Source organism: Scleropages formosus, chromosome 9, assembly GCF_900964775.1.
Source record: "Scleropages formosus chromosome 9, fSclFor1.1, whole genome shotgun sequence".
Lineage (NCBI taxonomy): Eukaryota > Metazoa > Chordata > Actinopteri > Osteoglossiformes > Osteoglossidae > Scleropages > Scleropages formosus.
In genome coordinates, this window is record NC_041814.1 from 17,107,318 (window position 1) to 17,127,401 (window position 20,084).

Genomic DNA, 20,084 nt, shown 5'->3' on the forward strand with positions numbered 1-20,084 from the left:
TCTCGGTGTGCGTTATTAGCTTTACCACTTCCCTGGAGAGAAATACTTTACAGGAGTGTAGCGGAGTTAGAGGTGCATCCAGGCTGGACCTGGGAGAAGAGACGAAGCTCCTGCCAGGGCTCTTTCGCACTGGCCTTTTAAGGCAAGGGGAGCCCAAGGTGAAAACATGATCTTTTCACGTGTGCGCTTCCCGCCCGCGGTCAGTCACTATCAGCTGGCGAACCGGGCTGAAACGGTACCGAGCAAAAGCATCTTCCCTGACCCCGGGCTCAGTTGCGATATTGAACCACGTGGAGAATGACTGGAGAGTGAAAACGTGGTGGGTTTCAAGCGGAGATGATTGGCTTCAGCTGGAAATGGCCCACAAGTACTGAAAGACGACATGCCTGTGAACACCAGCTAGTGCTTCTCTTCAGCCATTTATGAGCTCTCGGAAGATGAAGAACTTCATCACTTTTATACCATATTTAAGTTCAGAGAAAACTTGTATTTTTATCTGACAACAGAGCCCGTTACGCTCAAGCGTTTTCTTTTTGCGGCTGTAAAAAGCAGCATCAACTGCGACTTAGCTCTTTATTTCCTTAAGTACTGAGTCTGCTTGAACTAGTACTCTTATTTTCACTTTGTCTCATTAAACCTGGAAGTTTTCGTTGACTTGAATTAAGACGAGTCGATACAGTCAGAAAGGCACAGTCGTTCACAAAGGAATAATAAATGCGAGATCTTCATGCTTCGTCTTGTTTTGATACTACTTCCCGTTTGAAAACAGTTAACGCAAGAATATTCTTATAGTCTTCTTAAGTCGGTGAATTTAGGACAGCACAAATATGGAAATTAAACTATACAATACATAAAGGACTGAATGTGTAATTACATCATGGCAACTTCTATGCGGTAAATATGTCTAAACTGAAACTATACTGGTAGTTTTAAAATCTAATTTCTATAAAATAAAATGGGACAAGTGGCCAGTATTCATTTGGATACTCCAGTATGAAACAAAAAATTATCAAAATTATGAGACAATATAGCATATTGAATACAAAGAAGAGAAATACTGTCAAATGGAACCTTACTGCAGTAAAACACATCGAACAAAGAGACTGCAAAACTGTCAGCTAGAATGAACATATGAGTGGTCATATTGAAAATGAATAAAAAATAATGAAGTCGTAGTATACAAAAAAACCACACGCTTTGATTAACTCTTTTAAATGCAAAAAAGCAAAAGTGCAACCGATCTTACGGCACAGAAATGGCAGCTGAACTGCATCAACATCCATTCTTTATTTGTTCACAGTGAGTACCTAACACATATTCGTCGTTGTTCCAAATGCTCAACGTTGTCTTCATCTGTTGTCTGAACGTGTTTGTATTTCTGTACAGAAAACATGCAAGTGTGAACAAAGTTACTGTATATGGTCAAATATCATTTGTATGAATGGTTACAAAATGCCTCAAAGTGAATACTTTTTTTTTTTACAGAATGTACACATGTATACATTAATTTAAAATAAAAAATAGACTGTATATGATATGTTTCTGTCCAAAATAATTCTTAAACTTGTACGCCATGCATATGATCAATTAGAACTATCAGGCAATATGGTCAGCAGTTTACCATGAAAAGTATCACAGTGGTTTTCAACTCAATGTCATTTGCACCTCCGCTCGCCTTTTTCAAGTCATCATCCTCACCTCCGAAAAGGACAATCTTTCAAGCCGCAGTGACGTCACGGCAACGAAATGCACAACGAGGGTCGGCTGCGAGGATCGCCGAAACGAGCGTGGTCTACAAGGAGACGGTGCGACGTTCTCACCTGACGCCTCACTCTCTTTACACGCTTTCGTTACGTCATGAGAAGCGAACAGTAAGGGAGGCTAATGCATAGATGGTTCCAGAACACGCAGCACGGAAGGAAGGAGATGCAGGAAAATAAGGGTGGAAACAGCACAGGTGAGATGCTGATCATCTTCTACCTGCAAATAACAGGCATAACAACAGAGATACCAGTGTTTAAAGAACCAAAGAGGTACAGCAAATACACATACAGCAGTACAGCAAGTACACATACAGTGTGAATCTATTAGTACTTCTTATATTGGAAGATTGTTTTCAAAATCATAAAAAGCAAATTAAGAAAGCATACTGTATATCTAAATTTCAGACACAAATTTAACCCTTGACTGGTCATTTACGCAAAATACTAAAGCAGGGAGCATCAGTTTATGCTCGTATCAAGACGTATTTATCAAACTGGTTGTTCTGCAATGTAAACAGTCACTGCCGACAAGACAAGGTGATTAAAACATGACGCGTTATTTGGAGGGCCTTTGCATATCCGTCGGACATTTTAATGCTTGAATTACCCTGAAGAGCAGAGAGTTGTTGAAAGAGGCAAAACAAAGACCTCACGTCGGGAGCGGATCTGTCCGTACCGAACGGCAACATAAACACACCGAGGGGAACGCAGCGTAAGTAACAGGACCCCTTTCTGCCTGACAGTAGTGTCATGTCACATCACATCTGTAAAGTAAAACAAGCATTAAAAACATTAAATCCCCATTTGTACCTTTTCTTCTGCTTCGTCTAAAAACATATTATTTTGTTAAAGTTCAGCAGAGAGCTAAACAGAGGACACTCCAAACTCATCTCTTCGTACTGTGTATGAATAAACAAAGAAGTCACTCTAATGGGTGTGTGTGGGTCTTAAACGACGAAGAGGCTGGATAGAGCAGAACGCCAGGGTGTTACAGATCCGGGCCAGTTTAATTATTTTAGGGGGGTTCATCCGTTTCATGCAGGGGAGCTGTGCCTGCCGTGCTCCCCGCTAGTCAAGGACTTAGTATTTGGGTAAGGCACCCCTCCTTCCAGGGGGGCACGGTGGGTTGGGTTCGAGTCCCGCTTGGGGTGCCTTGTGACGGACTGGCGTCCCGTCCTGGGTGCGCCCCCTCCACCTCCGGCCTTATGCCCTAAGTTGCCGGGTTAGGCTCCGTGACCCCGTATAGGACAAGCGGTTCAGACTCCTCCTCGCCTTAGATGCGAAGCAAAAGACACAAACAGAGTACACTGCACACAGGTGAAGTGAAGTGCACTGCGAGGAAGTAGCGGAGAGAGCCACACAAACGGGTGGTGGTATGTGTGCACGTGCTGTGATGAAGGCCTCTCTACCGGCGCCACCTTCCCCCTCCATGCTGAACTAATGGTCAGTCGGCGCTTTGGAAATTAAACCCGAATGGGTGCCTTTTATCCGTTCTCTCAAACGACCCCCCCCCCCCACCCCCATTTTTTTTGCGATTCCCAAACCCCAATTAAAGGTTTATCAATCAAGCTTTCTTGATGTTTTGAACAAACCGGTCAGAGGGTGACGGATGCTTCGCCTGTACATCTGGAGACAAACGATTCCTTTCCGGAGGCAAACTGAGTTCTTGATAAAACGCGTCCGGCTTTCGAGTCGCAATGAGAACAGCGAAAAGTGTCCAGTGTGCGTCAGAATGAAAGCAAAGTTAAATCGCTGGACCACGTCCACGCCGGCACAGAGCTTACAGGCCTCTGCGAATATGTTGCTTAATGTCGCATAACTTACATTTTCATCTAAGCGGTTTGGTGCCACTGTCTTGCCTAAGAAAATTCGATGGTTCCGATTCGCTTCACTCGGAGACGATACGGGCGGGAGCGTTACACCTGTCCGCACGGACACGTTTACCACTAAAGCATCACAAAAACAAGTTATCGTTTAAAAATAACACCATAAATAACTTCAAGAAGTGAACTTTAGTCTGCGTTTTCTCCACAGGAGATTTCTGTCAGTTTCAAAGACCCCATCTGTACTAGCGTGACGCTTGTGGGCCTCTGGAAGTTTATTGCTGAATATAATATCTTATCAAGCACTTGAATGCAGCACGATGACGTCTCATTACCGAAGAAAATGGCACAGTTTGCATTTGCCTGGGAAGGAGTCCGGGGCTGGGTGTTCGTCTGAGAAACACGTGCGTTTACCACTAAAACACATTGGCATCATCAGCTTCACCAGCTACATCGGCATCTGACACGAGCTGCACGAAAGCCGATCCTTGTTTGGCAACAACCAGCTGCTCATTCATTTCAACCCCACAAGGGCGAGGACCAGGACCGAGACCAAAGCACAGCGTCTTGACAGAGAGCGAACCTTTTTTGTTCTCGTTCGGGACACCGGGGACTCCCGAAGAGCGGCATCTCCTCTCCTCTCCTACCTGTCGATTCGCATCTACCCCGGTAAAATCGCCACAAGTGCAACCTGAGAAAAACAACTAGATAAACTTTTAAATTGAAACCTGATTACTCTTTGTACTACATGACTGAAATACGCATTTTCTGTCTGCATTACATAAAAATATCTTTTAAAAAAAGCTTGGGAGGGAGGCTGTCGTTTTAAATTTTAGCAAATGTACACAAGTATGTTACTAATAATTAAAGTGGCTTCAGAACAACTGCATATTCAGTCTGCAAGGTGACCGAAACAAACCTTTTAAGGCAATACATTACACGACTGAAAAGGAAGGGCTTACAACACAGAATGTCAAAAGACTGGTAATTTTTAGCTTATTTTACACTGGTAAAATAAACAGTTAAAACTTGATTGTTCATCAAAACACAGTGATAGATCAGTACCTCTCCGAAATGACAAAAGAGTACCCTTTTCCAGTGCAACTATATGATACAACTAAAAGAAGAGGGGATTTAAGTCTAACAGGCTATACAACAAGCACAAGAAATTATTCAATCCCTTTTAAAAGTCTTGCTTCTGTTAACCAAACTAGTTCCCTTTGAGTGTGCTGGAATAGAACTCAGTAGATTTACTTCTCCCCACTAGTTCAAGAAGAGTTAAAATTTTAAATTTAAACTATAAACTTAAAATTTAGGGGACATTAAAATTTTGCCAGTGCAAGGATAAATGGGAAAATGAATATGAAATTAAAAATAACACAAGTCTGAACCAACGTGGTCAGCAAAAGTTGCTACATCCTCTATTAAACTAACCGATCCTCCGTTACACTAACTGAACGGCTGAAATGGACATGATGAGCAGTGCATGGACCGTATTCTCCAGTGGGGGGCGTGCTTCAGGACTTGTCGACAGCGTCGTTCCCCAGCTCGGACATCTTGAGGCCGCTATGGAACGCCGAGCTCAAGCGGCACACAGACTCGATCTCTTTGAGCAGGCTCCCCTCTTCGGCATGCGGCGTACCACCCCCCGGGGGGTCCTCCTTCTCCCAGGGCACCAGGAGCGAGGCCTGCCGCGGAGATGTCTGAGAGCCATCGTCCTCGCCACGCCCCTCCTGCTGGGCACGCTCCTGGTAGGGCTTCAGAGTGCGTTTGGACAGCACCTTCCTGCGGAGGATGGGGCCGGAGCCGCTGGAACGCTGCAGTTTGGGAGCTGAAGAGTCCAGCTGGGGGGGCTCTGAGACGGCAGGGATCTCGGGGACATCCAGGAGGTTCTCTTTGTGAACGCTGCAGTCTCGCTTCGTACTGCTCTGTCGGCGGGGGGAGGGAGGCAGGTACTTCCCGTGGACGGAGCTGTCGTCTTGCCCCAGGTTCCAGCCGTCCTGCTCGGTGCCGCTGGTGCCCAGTTGGGTCAGGTTACTGTCGCTGGGAGGGTTCGACTTGTTCTGAGCCAAAGCGGACAGAAAACAGGCAAAATTATCGGCACTGTTTAGGGCCACGATATCAGCAGGTGAGCGTTTCATCCACAGAACATTCACGTGTTAGAATGCCGTTTGACAACAAGTAAGATGTCAAGACGTGTACGTGAAGCATCTTATTCTCCCAAAAACACAACTTTAAGAAATACTGCTGAAAGACTGCACCAGAGAACGAACTAGCGAAAATCCAATTTTTCCACCATCAAAGATGAGAAAGCAGTTTGACTACTTTGCAAAATGTGAACCCAAATTGATTGCGTAATGGGCTAGGGGCTGTCGACATGCTCACCGCGGTCTTGTAGTCAATGTCCTCCATGGATCTGAAGAAGTCTAAACTTTTGGCACCCGAAAGCTTGCCCTGATCCACGGTGGTCGTGCTCAGCGTGTCGAGGATCTCCTCCAGCAGGTTCATGTTACCCGCATTCTCAGAGGCTGCGTTCAACTCATACGAGTCATCGCTGTCCTCCGTATAGGAAGGCACTTCCCCGCTGTCTTCTGAGGAGATCCTGAAGACAGGCATGCAAAGGCTTAGCTCCACGTGGACAAATGATGGACGAAAGTGGTGCACAGAGAGGGTTTGAAGACTGCTGGAGGCAGTACCGAGGTGAGGAGACACCTCCACTAGATGGAGCCATTGTTACACCTTTAAACTGGAAAAGTTGCAGTAATTCCAAGGAAATTGTGGAGTAAAATATGCCTGCACAGAGCAAGAGTACACTCAAGGGTAGTGCTTCTTGTACAGAATCCTCAGAGTGGAAAACACCAGAAGACATATCGTTCTGTCCAGTTAAATACATTAAATTACGTAATACATAATGGGGACGGCAGGTAGCGCAACAGAGCTGTTGCCTTGGGCTTGGAGAACCAGGTTCAAATTACAGCCCTTCTGTAGGACCCTTGGGGAGGGCACTTATATGAATTGCTCCGATAAAAAGTACCAGCTGTATAAATGGGTAAAGTAACCTTGTAAGTAACTTGTCATCGTATATTGCTTTGGAGAAAAGAATCCGCAAAACAAGTGGTAACTTCTAAGATTAAATAAACGTAAGGAGGTGTGTGTATACAAGAGTGGTCAAATGAACACAGTCTATTGGCTAATTATTGTATAGAATTTCACTGGCATGACTGTGATCTTATTTCTCATAATGCTCTCAAATTAAGTCTTTTAAATAAATTAAAACATTTTTAACAAAACTGAGCTATATATTATAGATTTGTGCAATTCAAGGTATGCACATAGAACTGACCTATACAGTACTTCTGTCTGCAATATTAATGTAATGAGAAACAGACTTCTATTTCCTAAAATTGCTAACAAAGTTATTGATGCCTTATTAAACTAATAGCTCATCAACTATTAGAATTTGCAAAATACTATCCATCTGTGTAAAGCAAATGTATAACTTAGCAGTGACCCAGCTAATTAGAACCACCAACCCATAAAAAATTGATTTTTAATTCGTTACTGTTAACGTTGCTGCATAGTAAGCTGTAAAAACTGAATGCAATAAAAAGACAGACAGCTCTGATGTAAATCAAGAAAAAGAAGAGGCAGTATTTACAGAGCATGTCTTAAAATCTAACATATATACTACTGTAGGCTACATCTAGTTCATAGCTTATAGTACAGTAAGTATGAAAAACTTCATCCAAAAGTGACTTTAATGACTAATGCCTGTTTCCAGGGCGACTTATGTTAAATAATCAGCTTTACAATGATTTACCCATTTATACAGCAGGATATTGTTACTGTATGAGTTCAGGATAATTATCTTGACCAAGCATAGTAGATCAGGAGCAGGGATTTAAAGCGGTAATTGGAAGGAAAAATCATTTACTGATCTCGTTTCACAGACTCGAGCCATAACCCTGCTTCCGAACTCATACAGACAGGTCAGGGAAACATGTGAGGCATCGTGAGGGGACTGTCACAACACCTGGGCACTTACTTGCTGGCCGTGTCCAACTCGTCGTCGTCGATGGCAAAGTCCGGACAGCCTACGCTCATCGGGGACTTTGTGTGATACTGTTGGAATTCCACACGAGAAGAGAGCACCATCCGTCACACAAACGCACATCTCAGTGGACGCACACACAATCATCAGCAGAAACGTGTACGAACGGCTGAGGACAAAGTCAAACTTTTCCTTCCAACCTGTTAAGCTCTTAAACAGCGTACTAACGGTCGGTTCAGGTCTATCACACCGGCAAAGAGAAAACTTACCGATACCGGCAATCGCGTCCCGCATCGCGTTGTTTAAGTTTTAATGTTTAATATCATGGTGTTTGATGTTCCCAGTTTTGGGAAGACAGGAATAGCTGGGACAAAATATAACGTAGCAGCACTTTAAATGACAAAAATAGTAATTAAAAACCACATCAGCTGCAGGATACAGGCAACCTATGCTTGTCACTAATTTAATTCTCGTCAGAACACACACTTGCCCTCACGTCTAACGCACTAACACAGACGGGCATTGCACCAGCCATCAAGTTGCGTTTGCGAACCATCAAAGGCCGTGGCCAAACTCGGCCCGCTAGCGGCACCCGGTCTGGGACTAATTGAACAGCGCTACGAGTGCACGGCCAGGGGAAGCAGGGACCTGATTAAATCCCCGCTCTTTTGGGATTGTACCGACAAATGGCGAGCACAGTCGGGCAAGGGAGGGGTCCACCGGGCACAGAGCTTGCCTTGTGCAAAGGGTTAACAGCTGTCCTGTCAATAAAAATACCTGAGCAACCTGTGTACTGGCCATTTAAGGCTCTTACCACTCCAATAAACAATAACACATGTGGAAAACGTACCGCTGCGTCTCCTTGGTAGCTGGAAGCTATAATGAAAGTGATTACAAGGGGTTTTAGACTACGGATCCCAGAAAAGTTTTAATGGATTCTTATGTCAGGATCATAAATCTTGGCTGTGAGCACCGGCGGGGAGGGCGAGATGGTAAATGCACCTGCAGAAAGCCGTCAGATCCAGTTAAGGGTCTGGAGCGGGACATATAGTTTCAGACGCGTAGCATGAAGACGTGAGCATGTGGTTATTAGAGAATGCCAAAGCACTTGGTCATACTTCCAAAGGGCTCTCATCACAAGAAAGCCAGTCGGCCTCATCATCGTGCTGCTTCCTAGAAGCTGAACAGAGATCAACTGTACCGACAAGCTTTAGGGGGGAGAAAAACAAACAAACAAACAAACAAAACTAGAAAACAAGGAGAGTTGAAATCTGTGGAAAGTGCAGTAGGGAGCAGTTCCAAACATTTTACATTAGCTGAAGACATGGCGGTCAGTACCAAACCAACACGGAAACGTGGCGCACCCCATCACAGCCATCGTTCTCACACACCATTCGAGGGTGAATTTAAATAAAAACGGAGCTGCGAAAGGAAAATACCATGCTTTGCTTAAAACGGTGTGTGCATTATATATATTTGAGCACCGTATATCATAAATTGCTTTGGACAAATGTGCAGCTGTGTTAATAAATGCTGTCAAAGAGACGTATGCAAAAAATATACTTTTTAACTATAGCCAATACTTCCATCAGCGATTGATATTATTACATTTATTTTTCCATATGGTATTTTTTGCATTCTGTGTACCACTGACCTCAGTATTTGGCAGCTCAGAGCTTGCAAGATATGCCTAGGAAATGCAAACAAACCAGAGAATGAGAAGAACAGAAGTGCAGCCAAGTCTCTTTAGTTGTCCCTTGAAGAAGAAAGAAAAGTCTTGCATTGCCATCAGCCCAAATGTGAGAGATTTTCGGAACATTCTGCGGCTACATTGTGAAAACTTTCAAGAAAAAATACCTCTAAGCTTCTGAGCTTTCAAAAAAGTGTCAATTGGCAATTTTTTTTTTTTTTTTTTTTTTAAAAATGAATATTCATGCATGTAAAACATCCCTGATCTTCACACACTGACCCTCAAATGAGAAGGTAGCTACAAAAAAAAAATGTTAAAAAAGAGTTTATAGGCAGTGGTCCTGCAGAAGTCCAGCAGAGGGCAGCTTTGGCACAGCCAAGTGCCCCCCCTCCATCCCCCAATTCAGAAACAATAAAGCCGGGGCATCTAGATCCTCACAGTAAACAGACTCACGTTTACACAAGTCATCATCGCCTTGCAACTGTGCGGCTTACAAAACATATTAGAAAGTGTGCTTGGAGCTCTGGCAACAAAGGGTACTAAACGTTTAACTAATCCCTGTGTGTGAGCGCGTGTGTGTGTGTATTTCTCACCATTTCCCAACACCCACCTGACTCATCACTATAGCGACACTTGTGAAGGGCTCTTTCAGTGTCACAGCGCTGCGCCTGCACCCATCCCAGTACGTGGCACAGCGGCGCAGCAGGCCCCTCGCTCCCGCATCGCAGTGCTTACACAACACACACGAAGCTCACGCTCCGCTAGCGGCACAGCGCTCAGAGAGAGACACGCATTGAGCTACACCACATGCCACGACAATCCAAAGGTCCCAAACAAACCGACGGGCACGCTCACCTCTGTGCTTCGACACTTACTTTACCACCATAAAGCAATTCACACACGTACATCGTGAAATTTGCCGCTTTCGTAAAATTCAAAAATCGTAAAATTAACATCTTTGTTTCGTAATAAAAAGTCTCTAGCAATAATTACCAACGCGTTACCAGGTGTTAATAATAACCACAACATTAAGTAATGGAGGAGAAATGATGGATACCTTACTGAAGCTTTTAGGCCAGTTTTATAAAATTAATATTTTTTTCTCCCATTAATTGCATGACTTCAGTGCAACGCCATTAAGATCTGGCAATATTATAGCAAAAATAATATAGTCACATGAGTAAGTGAAACCCAAGACCCTAATTTAGTGGGAAAAAAAGGCAGAATGGTATACGAATGTAGTTTTTTCATTAAATATTTAATTCCTCGGCAACACAAATGTTTTACCGAAGCAAACACTGCACGGTATTTAAATGAAACAATAACACCGTGGAGCGAAACAAGGCACACGCTGCATGTGAATGGGAAATGTCTGCGTTTCTGCTTGTTGTGACTGAGGCGTTACTTCAGCTCCTGCATTATACACTTGGAGCATGACACAGAATTTGCAGGAATTATACAGAAGTTGAATGGGCCCGTTTGGGGCGTTTTCCCGGCTTTAATATGCAGAGCTGATGAGCTGGTCCTGGCTCAGGGCGATCCATCTGTTGTTTTCAGGCGGCACTTCCACCGAAGGGAGAGCGGCCCACCGCGGCACCCGCGATCGCACGCTGCCGATCCCCACGGGTGGCGTGCGACTTAAAGGAACCCACCGGGATAATTTCATTAACAGGATTCAAATGTAGGCACTCCTCTCGTCAAACACGGCTCCCAGACTCCGGTAAGCGTAGGGGGGGGGTGGATCAGTCAGTATTTTCTTATTCGACTAAGGCCTGCTTTACAAATTACCAGCATGGATTTAATTTGAAACGATAATAGAAAATCTGCATATTTTGAAAATCAAATACTACAGTATTTAAAAGTAGGACTCTGAAAATGTCAAAACAAGGCATGTATTTGCAAACCTAAAAATTCAGAGAAAAAAAAAAAAAAAAAACACGTTCACATTTAACAATACATTTTAAAAGAAATGAGCACCAAACAATAGCACATCACTTGGGATAAAGTATTTGTTATGTTCATTAATCTTTTCTGGGTGGGTGGGAGTCACCGAGCCCCCCCCCCCCCTTCAGTAAAATCTGTCCTTCTGCAAAAAAGCAGACAGCATGTGGGTCTATGCACTCGCTCCGGCTCGCTGTGGCACCGATGCGGGCGGGGGTTCAGCCCGTGTCACTGGATGCACCCAGCATGCCATGTACACAAAAGAGCGCCCTGGGACTCGCTCTCCGGCCCAGTCCCCAGGGCCCCGTTACTGTGCCACTGAACCGCGATCCGTCGCGCCGGAGCACCAGCCGGGAGGGGCTTGGCCACAGAATGAAAAGCCTAATTGGGAGACCTTTGCAGCTACACCTTTCTGGCATTTATTTAAGCCTCATCAACAACATGAGCAATAACGGCTCTAATTAAGAAGGAAAACGGCTCTGAAGAGCAGCAACAGAACTGGGGAGAACGGCGGTGCACTGTGGACGACAGAAAACGGAGCCAAAGCCAAGAAACACACCTAACAGAAACATCACCATTATTTATTACTATTGATTCATTTCACTGACAATTTTCTCCAATTATTTACCCATTTATACAATAGTTGGCAATTTTTTACCAGGGCAATTCAAGGTTAGTAACATGCTAGAAGGGAATACAGCAGGAGCTGGGATTAAAACCAGGGCCGTTGAATACAGCGCAATGTCCCCAACCACTACAACAGTACCTACTGGCTCGTGCAATAATGTGTAATATACCATAAATAAAAACACCGATGCTGAAAGGAGCAGAGGCAGCATTATTCGTGGGTACAAGAAGGAGGTTCATTATTTCATTAATTTTCACCTTCACTGCAATAGTTTATTAGTTTAAATATTTGAGAAGACATTTTATGACATTGGATACGTAATATATGTCTTCGATATAACCGTATGCAGAGTTAAAAAAAAAAAAATAGAGAAGGTTTAGTTAGCTGCAGTCACCGTACTGCACTTGCTGTGGTCCTTGTCTTTCAGAACATCAAAGCATAGCTGTTTCACTGTAATTTCTTTAGAATGTGATTAAAAATATTCATTTTTTTTCTTTCCTTGATAGAAAAACACAAGGGGATTCCAAAGCAAAAACAAAGAAAGCCGTAAATGTAAGAAACCAGCGCGCGCACACGCAGAGCATGTCCAGGTAAAAGTCCCAGCATCCCGAGCCAAATGAGTGCCCGTCGATGCAGCGTCACCTTGAAGCGGGCAGGCTGAAGAGAAATCAATGGTAACAGCAGCATGTCCCAGGGCTCGTGGTGCTATTGACGCTTGCAGGAGCTGAGAATTGGAATCATTTATGGAGATGGGGCCGAGATCCCCGTTCCCTACAAGCGGGCACACCATTCAGTCTCACACGGGGCCCGTGTGGGGGGCGTGACCTGTGGCGGAGGGGAGGGGGAGGGGTCGCCGGAGATGACCCGCTGCTCCAAGCGGGGCTGAGCCATCGCCCCATTACTGGCCAAGCGTGTCTGACAGACAAATCCCCCCGTGCGGCTCCGCTCGGCTCCCGGAGATAGGCCGGGTTTACAGCGCCGCTTCACACCGCCATAATGAGGGAAACCACGGACCCGAGCTCTCTGACGCTGTGTGTGTCACACACCCGGGGAACAGTGTCACCCTGACACGAAGGGTCTGAACCACACGCAGAGAAGGGCGCTTCTGTGTTGTGCGCACAAGCAGCTCCATAAAAACAGTACATACACAGGCAGATGCATACATGCAGGCGCATACACACACTCTTTGCACAGAGAGGCATGCTAACATATACAATCACCAAGGGGCGGCTTAAAAAGTCAAAGAAAAACGGTCTTTGCATTTGCTTTTATGTGTTTTGTGAGTCACGATCATATCTGATCTGGACTTTTTTGAGAGAGGCAATAAATGACTTACTTAGATATGACAGTTAAAGGACTCGTTCATATGCCGGGGCATAACCAGCTAGCCTGATTCTTTTACACTCATTCCTCACGGCTTGTACAAAACAAGTGAGGTCGAAGTGCTCCCTCAGTGTTGCAATCCCAAATGTGACAGAGACACCCCGACAACCACCTCAGCTGGAGCGCACAGTCCAATCGGGTCAGGAGCGAGAGCCCCGCGTTCCCCGTCTCCCGTCTGCTTCCTGTCAAACAGTTCACTCACCCTTCTCCGCTTCTGGAGCCTCTTCGGCGAGAGGCTCTTAGTGCTGGTGGGAGAACCCGAGCAGACGGGCCCGTCGTCATCTTCCGCCTCCTGTGGAGAGCCAGAGTCCAAGCGCTCGCATTTAGAACACTTCCCAAGGTTCACAGCAAGGATCGGGATGGCATGTCAAAGCCAGCTTCCATAACTCCAAATACCCTTCGAGAACATACGTGCATAATAAAATTCATAAATGTATCAAGTTGTCTTTTAACTTTGAAAAAAGTCTGCTCGCTTTTGTTTACTGAGACACCAGGCACGCGTTCTAGAAACAATTATACCTTAAATACGAACAGACATCCAGCACTATTACAGCACCATTAGATGTGAAAGGAAAACCATAAGCCAGTCATACTGAAGCCCCAAGCTTGACAGTTCAAGTTACAATTGCCTTATCAAAGCAATCACTCTTATGATAACATACACCTTGTTGCAATAGCTTTGAAGGAATCAGGGTGCTCATTGATGAAATATGCAAACAAGGCGGCCTTCCGCCGTCTCCATGACATGACAGGCCATAGCCAGAGGCTTGCCTCTTAAAAAATGTATACTCCTGAACAAAGCGCTAAGCACATTTCAGAAGTAATTAAAAGCGCGATCACTGTACTCTGCGGAGAGTACGAGACTTTATAAAAAGTACCAGCGCCCTGACAAACCCTAGAATGGCTCGGTTTTGATGCGCTCACCTTGGGTTTCAACCTGCTCTTCATTTCCTTGATGCCTTGCTTGGCGTGACTTTTGGCCTTTAGGATTGCGACATAGGACGGAGACAAAACATGTTAGAAAGGAAATGGCTAAATTCACGGCCAACGCTACACACAAGGGGCACGCTTACAAATTTGTAGGCTGTTTTCACCGCCGGGCTCGCCTTGGTTACAGCCGTGTTGATCAGAGCTCCTCCTTTCTGTGAAGAACAGGGCCAATAAGCGGAACACATCTTCACGTTTGTCTTTTTTCAGAAGGAAGCTTTCACTCATTTGTTTTAAATATTCGAGTCATGCTTAACATCAGCACACCAGGTAGCGGGTGTGAAATGGGCTCCGTTACACAAGAGCTGCAATTCGGGACTGAAACAGCAAACGTGTCGATAATACACTGCGTTTGTCAATAATTCTTTACCGAATCCACGAAGGCTGTATACAATGTTATACTCAGTGGGGAAGCCTCCTGCCACATGTTCACCCTCACAATATCGCTTTACAAAAACACTTTCATAACACGCCACACCATGGGACTTGAACCTGTAACCAGGAATCTGCAGGTTTGAATCCCAGTGAAAGATATGTCCTTTTGTCACAAACATCAAGCGGTCTAAATGGGTGACACACGTAGTGGAATGACATTAAGTCCACATAGGAATCACATATATATACAGCACTATAATATATACTGCTGAATGTATCAGGACGAGTAAATGTGTGAAATGCTGTCAAAAGTGTCATGTGCACCCCTCGCCCCTCATCACCGCTGTGTGTCAGTCATAAGGAGAGAGCTTTTCATTTCTTATCAGTAGAATGACACTACGGTAAACTGAACACACAGACATTTCCGGTCCAATCGGATTAGTGCCACCTTCAAATCTAAACTCCTGCATGGTATATTTATTTGTATTAAGTTTCCTCTTGTACTTATCAGCAGCACATAATACATGAAATTATGGACAAAAAGAAATGACAGTATTTCAACGATATTTAGAGTTAAAAAAAAAAAGAATGTTACAACACACTGTATACATTCAATAGATTGAACCCAAAGATCTAGCTGTTTACCTTCACTGTTTGCGTCCACTGTTGATAAGATCTTGAATTACCTGTAACGATAACAATAGACAATAAGGAGATGGTAAATGATGGTAAATCTTTACAAACAGCTCTAAATGCTGCATAACTCTCGTATACCGCTCCACATGCAATTATTACTAATAACAGCAAAAGACTAGAAACAGTCAATTTTATTAAAGTCCACTGATTGGAAACACTAATACCTCCTAGAGATTCGAGAGACAGCAGTGAGGGATGCATTTCAGCCAAACAGAAGTCAATAAATTTCAACACTTGCGCTGTATTATAATCTTATTCGCAGGGCTGTTTGACACGCAAAAACAATGCTGGCATGTTGACCAGCAGAGAGAACTGTTAAGCACAGACGAGAGATGAAAGATCTTTTCTAAACACTTCAGTAAGAGTGTGTAAAAAATGCGTCAGAGAAGGAACAAAATGGGTATCTCGTGGGGAGAACGGGAATCCGGCCACTCACTTCGGCAGAAACCGCCCTCTGTGATCTCCTCCTCAAAGACGTCTGTAAAGCCTCTTCCTGCATTTAATTTTGCCAGTCTGCCATCGATGAACTGCAACCATAAATCACAATGCAGGTTATTAAAGTGGGGGGGGGGGGGCAGGAATGCTTAATTCTACCCGCACCAGACATATTCACAGGTTAAGAACACATCCAAATGTAAAGCAGCTGTTCGCATGGTGCATGCTTGCCGAGCTTTTATTTCTATCTGTAGCACTTACAGTCAATAGCAATCAATGCACTAAAACAAACATTAGGCCTACCACAAATGTGTTCTTTCCCTCTCTTAATTCATAGCAATGATACCATATTTTACAGCAACAGATAAACGTAATTAATTTAAAACCAAAGTCAACTTGCCAGAGAAATGAAAAAATTGTAATTTTTCATTTCCACAAGTTTTTAGCACAATAATTCCAAAAAACTCCATATACTTTTTGCCTTTCTCGCTTAGTATTCATTAAATGCTGAAACGGCAGTCAAAAATTAATCTGAAGAGAAAGTCAAGATAACATATAACATAGGACAGCATGTGTGTGTCAAAGTGATGATTCAATCCAACTTGCATCCTGTAAATCAGGGACACTTAAGGTCACTTTTCTTCATACGACTAATATAAGTAAATAGTTACATATGAATAACAGTTAACCAAAATAAAAACACAAAGAACTGGCAACATTAGCATGACTATATAAAATGATGTACCTTAAACTAACTCTCACAACAGATGTGCTACGGTGTTGGACGAAAGGATCATTTGTGAACAGAGCATCAATAAATGACCGGGATTAGTTAAAAAAACAAAAAACACCACATGTTACAAAAGTCAGCATATAATTTAGGATGAGAAATTAATGTAACCACACTGAAAGACACTCCAGTCTGCCCAGAACACGAATTTGCACTGTGGGAAGAATCCTTTACGCCATCTACTAAAAATTATGACTTAGATATGAACGGTCACTTTTGCCTATAAGCAGCAGCAAGTCTCACCAAGGCCAAAACGTAAGGCATCACTGTGACCACGGCAAAAAAAAAAGTCGGACGGCAAGCAGACCGCTACTGACATGCTTTCTGCTCCCTGTCTTGGCCGTGATCCTGATTACTCCAAGCAGGACCGCTTCCAAATAGAAGTGGTTCATGGTCAGAGCAGTCGCCAGCAATCGCTGGCCCTCTTTAAAAGGAGATAACCACATCCCAAGCTACTGCAGCGGAAGAACACAATGTCTTTGAACTGCTGTTCACTGTCTCTGGGAGAGTTATGAATGCGCTCAATGTCAGATACGGAGGCTTTACCAATCTAATTTTTCGTTAAAAATGTATTCATATCTGGTGGAAAGGAAAAATACTTGACTGCATTCATCTACGAGGACAGTGTACACTTGCCAAAGTACACGCAATAACAGCTAACATTTCACATGCTTTTTTTTCCTAGATATGGAGTAAAGCAGAACTACACATAACAAGAATTCCATGTAATTGGCCTACCACACTCCCTTCCATAATAGATAATTGTGCTCAATGCCTAAACCAAATATGTACACTGTTAAACATTTCAGTACATCCTCATCATTTCAAACCACACCATGAAAAAAGGACTTCCACTAAAGAAAAAAGTGTGTGTGTGTGTGTGTGTGTGTGTGTGTGTGTGTGTGTGTGTGTGTGTGTAAATACATGCCCTATACTTCCACGAGAAACAATATAAAACAATACAAATACACTTTATTCTTTTTAAAAAAGCCAACCTGTTTGAAGAGCTGCAGGTTTACAGCCATTTCAAGGAAGCCTCTCATTGTGCTGGATCGATGAGCCACAAAGCTTTCCTCACAGAAAGTGATTGGTTCTCCCTGGCATGAAGAAGCACAAAAAACAATTGTCAACAATCAGAACAATTCACATTTACATCTATGCATTTGGCAGACACATTTCTCTAAAGCAACTCTGTAAACAAAAGTGAACTGAACAAGAGACGGGGCCTTAGACACAAACAATAGTGGTACATTGAAACAGTGGCGTTGACGGTTCAGTAATTCTTCACGTACACAATTAACGACAGATCACGCCACATTTCACTTCCTTTTTAATGGCGTACATAAGCTTATCGGTACAAAGTTAATCAGTCCTTTACAAACGCCTGTTGGCTCTGAGCTGGCTCGATTCACTGATATTTAAACTTCAACGAGCTGAGACTCTAATAAGAACTGGGACTGTTAAAAACAAACAGTAATGGTCATAATGTGCCTTTGTGTCTCATTCTGTTATTCATAACGATGATTCGTCAGAAACATCTACGGTAGGGGAAGGCAAGAATGAAAAGAAGGTTTCACACACTGTCATGAAAATACAAACCGTCTGGGCTGTCAATATAGAACAGGGGCCAAGGAGCTCACATTGAGGGGCAGAAATTAATGAGCAGCAGTAAACAGACATTATCGGCACCTTCATTCAAGTGCTTTATTCACTCACCATTCTCCGCTTAATTTACAGCTCAGTGTGTGTCCCCATAGACATGTGTACACACACACACACACACACACACAAGCCTTCTCCCGTGTGACAACACCAGTCCTCCAAGTAGCACTGCTGTGCTCAAACAACTATGCAGTTCACTCAGACGTTTATGTACATAACCCATATTTTCAGAGAAAATATCCGGTAAGAAAAATACAGCCTAGAACATTTCAATTTTCTTTAATATAAACAGAATTCTTGCAAGGAACAGAATATATAACAAAATTAGGAGAGCAATATATTAACTATATTATATATATAATATTATATTAATGTATTAACAGTTCCCAAACTGAAAACACCACCTACACTGTACAAAGAGTATATTAATTAACTATAGTAAAATACTATATACAATGGATAAAAAGTGTATTTAGGGGATTTCTTTGACCAATAACTTTCTGTTCCATAGAGCATAAGGAACTACACACTTTGTATTACTGTGGACTGTCAGCATAACAATTCCGTAAGAGAGCAGTAATAATAATAACAACAGTAAGACCCGTCCAGGTGCATCTTGTAACCACCTGGTAATTACCTAGTACTCCTGATCCGGGACAATCCGCTATTAGAACAATGGAGAGATATGTCTCCTTCCGCAACGTAGCATAGAATTCCAACTAAAAGGACACCTTCGGGGTCGTCCATCACTCAGCGCTCTTCCCTTTCATTGACAACACGTGTTGTCAATGGTACTTCTGGGTGAATGCTAGGAACAGTCCACTGTTGCTTTTATAATCAAGCCACAGTATATGCATTTTACAGCCTGTGGCACTGTAGAAATTTGTGCACACTGCAATGCAATAGTATTTGATTGTAATAATGTGTTTTATCATTGTGACTTAAGGCATACTGCTGAAAGCCAAACACATATTCTTATTTTTCAAACAAAATCTCACAATGAAGCTTTGAACTCAAGTGAATATTGATTTAACTGCTGAGTACATGTATATACTTGCAAATGTAAGCATCAGGCTCTTTTCAGTAATTTAAAGAGTATGATTAATTAGTCCTTCCTGCCTAATACTTGTGAAAACCATACAGTGTGCAGGTACTCAATGAGTTTCGGTCATCACAATTAGCATCTAACTACAATAAAAGTGAAACGGATTTGTAGAATACCCACCATTAGCAGCAGTATTCAATAATGAACCTTTATCCTGCAAGATGCCATGACACAGGTAATTACAGATGTGCAGAAAAAATACTGGTGCCGACTTGGACACCGATTACTGGAAAAGATGAATTAAACCTAGTTCTGTGACCGCAACCTGAAGGCTCAGCAGCTGCAGAGATTCTGCCTGAATTGGCTTAATTCACTTGGAATAAACACATTCGCTTATTGGCAGGGGACTGGGTCCAGCACCCGGAAGGTGGGCTCTTACAGGTCTGTATCTCAGAGCATCGCGGTAAGACCCAAACAGCGCCGCTTGTGCCCGCAGGAAGGCTCGGGCCACGCCACTTCCCGTCGCTGTTGACTGCTTCTTCAGCTTGCTCTTCAGCGAGGAGACCTAGATGGGCGACGAAGGACGGGGGCAGAGGGGAGAGAGGAAAAGTTAAATTAACACCTCCGAAATTGGTGGAGGGAGACAAATCCCAATTGGGGTGTGAAGTGTCACATTCGCAGGTCAGCCAAAAAAGCCTCCCTCCTTCCAGATAGCTTATCCTTTGTGCTGCGGGGAGCACCTGCTGCTCCGTTAATTGAAGTGAAGGCGAGGGTGGGTGCCAGGAGGCGCGTGGGGCGCGGAGCTCAAAGGCGGT

At 43.6% G+C, this 20,084-nt stretch overlaps 1 protein-coding gene across 3 annotated transcripts in view; it reads right to left on the bottom strand.

Annotated features, from left to right (window-relative positions):
• Positions 1-4,215: 4,215 nt before the first annotated feature.
• dennd1b (DENN/MADD domain containing 1B) overlaps positions 4,216-20,084 on the bottom strand; it is an 82,708-nt gene continuing 66,839 nt past the window's right edge. For all 3 annotated transcript variants that reach the window (XM_018754174.2, XM_018754176.2, XM_018754173.2), the window contains 10 exons: positions 19,709-19,834; positions 17,558-17,659; positions 15,774-15,864; positions 15,287-15,327; positions 14,353-14,421; positions 14,204-14,260; positions 13,482-13,571; positions 7,632-7,708; positions 5,972-6,188; positions 4,216-5,649 (listed from right to left, as the gene is read on the bottom strand). In XM_018754174.2, the coding sequence (XP_018609690.1) occupies positions 5,104-5,649; positions 5,972-6,188; positions 7,632-7,708; positions 13,482-13,571; positions 14,204-14,260; positions 14,353-14,421; positions 15,287-15,327; positions 15,774-15,864; positions 17,558-17,659; positions 19,709-19,834 (1,416 nt within the window). In that variant the 3' untranslated portion in view covers positions 4,216-5,103. The remainder of the gene's footprint in view (positions 5,650-5,971; positions 6,189-7,631; positions 7,709-13,481; positions 13,572-14,203; positions 14,261-14,352; positions 14,422-15,286; positions 15,328-15,773; positions 15,865-17,557; positions 17,660-19,708; positions 19,835-20,084) is intronic.